General features: G+C 30.9%; 1 protein-coding gene across 1 annotated transcript; it reads right to left on the minus strand.

Moving 5' to 3' along the window:
* Positions 1 to 3,299: 3,299 nt before the first annotated feature.
* On the minus strand, positions 3,300 to 6,097 carry LOC112638146 (lipase 3-like). Its single transcript, XM_025409269.1, has 5 exons — positions 6,006 to 6,097; positions 4,984 to 5,224; positions 4,124 to 4,273; positions 3,729 to 3,952; positions 3,300 to 3,558 (listed from the first exon to the last, which is right to left on the minus strand). Exons 1-4 carry the CDS (start codon positions 6,095 to 6,097, stop codon positions 3,782 to 3,784), a joined length of 654 nt encoding a protein of 217 aa, XP_025265054.1. The 3' UTR covers positions 3,300 to 3,558; positions 3,729 to 3,781.
* Between the last annotated feature and the right edge of the window lie 1,147 nt (positions 6,098 to 7,244).

A 7,244-nucleotide genomic window follows, 5' to 3' on the forward strand; every position in this document is an offset into this window, starting at 1 on the left:
TCTTTTATAAAACTGACTTTACTACCTGAATCCATTAGCGTGTTTAATCTAATCTTATGATTTGTATCGGGAAGACTTGTGCAGTTTATTTCGTAGTCGACGTCTTTAAAAAATGTCTCTTCGTCCTCCTCGCAGCCGAAGATGGAGTAGACTGGATTTTCCTTCTCGTTGACAACTGCAACCTCCGTTGATGACGTAGTCTTCGTTGGACAGTCCTTGGATATGTGGCCCATCTCACCACACTTGAAACACGAGCCCTTCTCGCGCTTAGGTTGACGACAGTCAGAAGCGATGTGCCCTAGTTTGTTACAGTTATAACAACGAGGATTTTTCAGTTTTCCTTCGTCGTTTTTCGCTTGATTTTCTCCTTTTTTCTCATTATCCTTTTGTGAATCAGCTGATTTTACGTCGTGCTTTCCCGTCGGTCGTGAATCTCGTTTCGTATTGTTTTTCACAGGTGTTCGCAAGGATACTTTCTCGAAGGTTCGTAACATATCTTCCTTCTTCTGGAACTCCTTCATTCGTGCTAAGTCTTGTAGATGGTCACTCGGAATGCCATCAATTAAATAATCGACCATTTCCTCTTCGTCGATAGGAACGTCTTTTGCCAAGATTATTTTATCGTGGAAATAATCTGCAAAATTCTCGGATGGTTTCCACTCTCTTGCCTCGAATTTCTTCCTCATGGCTACACGTAACGGACGATGATCATACATTTTCCGGAAGCCGTCCATTATTTCATCAAGAGTCATGGCAATCGTGTTTTCTGCCTGAAACCAGCTCTTCGCTTTTCCTTTTATTTTGTTGCTAACGAGCAGTTTAGCACGGTCATCATCGAGACGATAGGTTGCACACAATTGACGGACTTGTTGCTCCCATTTTCTAAACGTACCTGCACTTCCGTCGAAGAATCCCACTAGTTCCAACATGGCGGTGATGTTCTCTGTTCTGCGTGCCCCCTCGGCTACAGGTGGTGTGGCTCTTCGTAGTTGTTCGTTCTCCCGTCTAGCGATCTCTAACTCTCTTCTCAGGAGTTCGTTTTCACGACGCTCAAATTCGAGTTGCATGTCGCGATAACGGCGCTCTAATTCATCGCTATTTCGGCGGTCACGATTTCTGTTCTCTCTTGGGCCTTCTATTGTTCTTTCTTCGTTACCGTCATCTTCTTCGTTCGCGGTCAATGCTACTTCCTCGTCCGATAGATCCTTATCTGAGGCGGTCGTTGGGCACTCGGCGCAAGCAACGGAATTCATCCACGTGCCACTCGTGTCGTCTTTATCCAGACGCGCGATGAGATCTACCTTGCGTCCGTGCACCGGCAAGTCTCGTCTTCGTAATTCGGCCTTAAGTTGAGTTATCGAAAACTTCTTCGGATCCATTGTGATTTCGTTCCGTTCGTTGACCGTTTTTTCGGATTTTCTGAGTATGTAACGATAGCACGTGTCTCTCACGCGGCGACTCAACCAATAACGGAAGATGGCTGACGCAACTTCTTCGAGTTTCTTAAGTTTCCTTACGTGTGCTAGCGTCCTAATCCCGCTTCTGATTTTTGTAAGGATTGTCGAGCGGCAATAATCATGTACTTCGACTTAATGAGAACATTATTTATTTGATAGAGGTACACTTAAAACTGTGCGGCCGGACCGACGCCACGCTACCTCGACACACGTGGTCGCTTCTTCCCGCGCGCGCTCTCCCTCGTGTATATATGCCGACTGACGCCACGCTGACGCAACACTACCCTCTTGTCTTGCCAGCGCCCCCGCCTTCCATGGCGTACCAGGGTCATGTACCCTACAATAATCTGGGCGCGTAATTTGGTTTTTCTTTGGTATCACGTTCATCTCACAATTTGTTGACAATATTAAAGGGTAAATTGAAATAAGAGAAATTTTAATCCTCAATTTAATAAATAAATTTGTGTAAAGAATAAAATCAGAGTTAAATTTGGCATTGTTCGATCATTTCCAATTAAGCTATATCAATTCCTCCATGAGCGTAATTCGATCAAAGACCATATTTGTCGGCCTCGCATCGAGATGATCGCAAAAATATAGCACATAGACGATTCCGATCATCAACTTCATTGTATCAATGAGAGATTCAATAAGCAGTAAAAAGAGAAATGATACGAGATGCCGCTTTCGCGGCATTTACTGTTGGAATGAATCATTCTTTTTTTCAAGATCACTTTTTATGAGTTGAAAGAAAGAAGCACTATCGCGTTATTAGTCACACGATTATAAAACATTGCAAAATACATATGTTGAAGATATATTGTTGAAAGTATAGCGTAGCAAAAGGCGTATAAAAGTAATGCTCGTACGCTATACAAAAATCCCATAATATTATTAATCGTTTGAATTAAATTTTTATCTGCTATTTTATACAAAGTTGTCGCTAACTCTTTATCTAGCACAGAGAAATATATCTTCCTCTCTGTTTAAACATTTTTCTTTCTAAGTCCGTCTTACCGCATTTCGTAAATTTCTTTAAAGACTGTGAGAAGTGAATGTTAGTATCTAAAACAAGATTTTGTAATTGTAATAGCAATGCAATTTATTTTGACATCTATATTATTTTAATTTATATAATTAGAAATTTAATTATGTACAAATATATACAATTATATATAGAATTATTGTAGGGAAGATATACAATTATAGCAAAGTATTAAGTAGAATATAATATAGTTCTTTTACGATCCAAAAAACCTAAAACTCACTGAATCGATTGCTTAAAAGTAGACTAACGAGTAAACCTACGGAAGTGTTGCTCACCGATTTTCATGAAACTTTGCACATTTGTAGAACTATGAAAAATATTTGATACATACTTTTTTTATCGGCAAGGTTTGCTCTGAAGGATTGAAACAACCCTTTAAATGTAACTGCTTGAGAAACACCAAAATTCAAATTTAACATTTTTTTTACAATACTTCCATACCCTACAAAGCCGAACAGAACATTTTTTTATATATTTGGTGGCCATATTGGATCGGCCATTTTCCATAATATTAACATCAAATTTAGTTTCAGCGATCCCAAAAACTCGTTATAAGTATTTAATTTCTTGAAACATTCAATTTATTCCACCTGGTGCATAAAATCCATTCTCTACATTTAAAGGATAGTTTCAACCCTCCAGAACAAACCTTGGGTGATAAAAAAAAAATACGTATCAAATATTTTTCATAGTTCTACAAATGTACAAAGTTTCATTAAAATCGATGAGTGACACTTCCGTAGGTTTACTTGTAAGTCTCTGATAATTCTTATTAATATTTTATAAATAAATATTTTAAAATACATTTTAATAGACTTGCGATTACAGTCATCAATCGTATCCATTATTATAAAGATTTAACGTGTAACATTCATCTTTGATTATTGATGTAATGTTATTTGAATTCTCCATCCTCATGATTTTGAGGACTCTTTCGTATACGAGTTTTGGCGCATCCTTAGCAAGTATAAAGTCTACGTGATTGAAATTGCGCCACGGTACTTGGTAAATATCCACTACGTTGGGCAGTAAATGGTACAACCTCCTTATATGCTTGAAGAAATATTTTTGTAAATTATAACATGCGATTTTTTAAAATTATCTGTTCAATTCTATGTGCAAATTTCTATGTACTTGCACACAATTAATGTAAAATAATCAATACGTGTTTTTTTTATATTTATTATAACTATATTCTTATTATCTATTTTTTCGTTATTTACCATGGTGTTATCCAACAAGTCGCCAGGGCCATAAAATAACGCGATCGGAATCGTTATATTGTTAGATTGTACTCCGGAGGTTCTATCGAATTATAGATCAGTATGTTTTTCGCACGACCATAATCGTATTGACGAAATTTGCCCGATTGAAATAACTGTATATAATGCACCCCTATATTAAACGAACCGCCGGCTGGGAAATGACTCAATATCAACGGCAGATGCTATAAAAAGCAAACAAATGTTAATAAATTAAAACTAATAAAAACATACGTACAAAGTTTAATCTAAAGCGTGATCGCTCTAATCGAACATGATGATCGAAGCTTCGATCATCATGATATAAAATTGTACTTCGTTTGCGATATGCATACATTTGCGAAATTATTACTCACGTAATCAAGCTGCTCGTGATCGTAACCGAAAATTATAGAAAACAAGTTGACGTAGATATCTTTGAGTATGTTCTGCTCGCTGCCATATATTAAAAAAGATCTCACAAAATTGCTTAGCAGAAATTTGTGAAAAAAAAATCCCATTATCATCTGAAATAGAAGATTTATTAATGATAATTTACTTGTAATTATGTCTTTCTTTAGATTTCGACAGTAATAATAAAAAAATAAATAAATAAATTTCTAAGCATTTTCTCTTATAAGATTGAAATAATTTATAAAAATTTCTTTAATTATAATTTTAAATTATCGAAAAATTTCTCGTTAACATTTAAAACTACAATTGTGTACGAGGCAATCAGAAATAAGATATATAATGTTAAGAAGATATTTACGTTTGATTTTTTCTGCATTTTTTCGAAAGATCCAACATAGATATCTTCTAAATTTTATTCAAATAATGAAATGCACATTTTATAAAATAACTTTCTTTAATCTTTCTTAAATACACATAGAATGTAGTATAGTTCCCGTATTATTCTTAATGACAGAGAAAATTTTCTGTTAAATTTTTTAACGTATAACATTAATTAATCACAAATTAAATTTATATTAAAATAAATTCCATTCAGGCTTTAATATTATTTAAAAATGTAATTTGTATTATTTGATTACTTTAATTGCATCTAAAATTAAAGAATTATTTATGTCACTCTATTTTTTCACTTTAAATTATATAGCGTGCATCGTGTAAGAACGAGATGTAAAATAATTATTTTTCTTTGTTTTGCTAAAAATATATTATTTCATATAATTATTACGTAATAATAAATTATTTTAATTAATTAATAGTATTTTACTTTGTAATCTTTCAAGAAAAACAAATATTGTATCGGACTTGTCATATGGTTAAGAAAAACTGTTGGTGCGAGACTCATCATCACTTTCACCATTTGAGCGATTTCCGGACGTTCTGTCGCCATTATATAGAAACAAGTTGAGCCCATAGATATACCAATGTAGGTATGCAATGGTTGCGATCTCATATTTGTAATATATGTAATCATCGTGGGTAAATCGTAGATGCCCAATTCGTTAAGGCTAATCAAAAATTAACCGATATAGAGTCATAAAATATGCAAATATGCATTATATATCATAATATATAGTATAGTCATAATATATAGTCATAATATATAGTATAGTATAATATATAATAAAAATATATTCTCACATATATGTAATATAATGATTATATTTATGTAATATGAGACGCATGACAAACAAACTACAGATTTTGATATTTTTATATTTTTTATCTAGAAACAAACATCTTTTTCCTTTGGAAAATTTCCGAAGCATGCAACATTTTCGAGATAATTATTTTTTATGTGGAAATATAGAGCGTTTTCTGGTTCTTTATATGAACACTTTATATAAAATTCGTAAGAATTTTAATAATTAAGTAAAATATTAAAATTAATTATAAGAGAATTGTCGAAATTTATTCGAACACATAAATGGAAGAAAATGCAAAAATTATTATATTAATCTATTAAAAATTATATTAATATATTAAAAAATAAGGTATTTCGAAAATTTATTTTTTTTGTCCAAAAGAAATATGTATCTTATTAACAAAAAAAATATAATCTACATATCTGTTTTCTATCTATACTTTGTATGCTTATAATCTATTATATAGAGACTATTTCTAGATCAATGCAATCTAAAATAATTGCACACAGATATATATAAGTAAATAAAATATATAAATAAACATATATAAGTTCATCAGATCTTTGTGTTTGACGCCAAATTAAATTAACTAATTATCATTATAAAATTTTCTAAATATCATTATTTTATTTTATGCGAATACCTGAAATCCCAAAATGTCGAGTTTGATGGAGATAGGGAAATATGCGCCCTGGAATAAATATTACCACGAAAAATTACCCAACCAAACATCATATCCGTGATCCGCTAATATGTAAGCTAGAATGCAAAAAGAAACAATACGTTGCAACGTTGTTTTGTTAACATTTCTATCTTCTCATATATAATATCCTCATATATATTTTACGATATGTTTATGTGCTAATATATTTTTTCAATAATAAATTAAGATTCTATTGATGTGTAATTTACTAATTATTGTCTGATAAGTGAAATAATTAATTCTAAATATATAACATGCAATTATAAAAATATAAGTATGTACATGAATAAATAAATAAATAGATAAATAAATAGATAAATAAATATAATAAATAAATAAAATAAAATAAATAGATAAATAAAATAAATACAATAGATAAATAAATATACATGTGTATAAAATCTGATAAATGTAAAAAATTTTCAAAAAATAAGATGCGTTAAAAGTTGTATTATAATTAGAATGCATTGGCAAATTTTTTTTGACATTTAAATTCCGATGTTTCTCTTAAACTCCTTATTTTCTCCTAGCTTTTCGTTTTCCCGTTAAAAGCCAACAATATAATTTCTTAAATATATATATATATATATATATATATATATATATATATATATATATATATAGAAGAATTAATTAAAAGAGCGTTACCTAATCCTTTTTTTTTTACCAAGGAAAAATCCAAGTAGCGGATGTTCCAAGAAAGCCGGTTTGCAGTAGTACGGTAGAGAGCCATTATCACCTGGGATACGATTGTAATGTTAAAGATATCCATCCTCGGTCGTTGTTAATATGAGTTTTCACGGGATAACCCGCTTTTCTTATCATCTCAGATTGAAGAAAGAATATCACCAAACAAAGAGTTAGTGAAGTTAATCTAATGTTACAATACATTTACGATAAAGTGTGTATAATATTTATTCTCGAAATGATGAAAGAGATTATAATATTTTTTAATACTAATAATATAAATAAAATATTATTATGTAATTAATATAAAAATATTATATATTATAATAACAAATGTACACATGAGATACAGAACAAAATCAACTAAATATTAATCTAATTAAATGTATAATTATAAGTTGTATAAATTATAGGAAGATTTTTTGCATGATAAATTAGAAAACAATGAAAATTATTTTAAAATAACATTGTAAAAGATTATATTATTATTTA

Source organism: Camponotus floridanus, unplaced genomic scaffold (assembly GCF_003227725.1).
Source record: "Camponotus floridanus strain SB8 unplaced genomic scaffold, Cflo_v7.5 scaffold250, whole genome shotgun sequence".
Lineage (NCBI taxonomy): Eukaryota > Metazoa > Arthropoda > Insecta > Hymenoptera > Formicidae > Camponotus > Camponotus floridanus.

Excerpts from the sequence above, each read along its gene's own strand:
- LOC112638146 (XM_025409269.1), bottom strand. The coding sequence starts at position 6,097 with ATGATGTTTGGTTGGGTAATTTTTCGTGGTAATATTTATTCCAGGGCG. Across the intron at positions 5,225-6,005 it reads TCGACATTTTGGGATTTCAG|CCTTAACGAATTGGGCATCT; the intron begins GTATTCGCATAA and ends ATTTTTGATTAG. Across the intron at positions 4,274-4,983 it reads TTTTCTTGAAAGATTACAAA|ATGATAATGGGATTTTTTTT; the intron begins GTAAAATACTAT and ends CTTCTATTTCAG.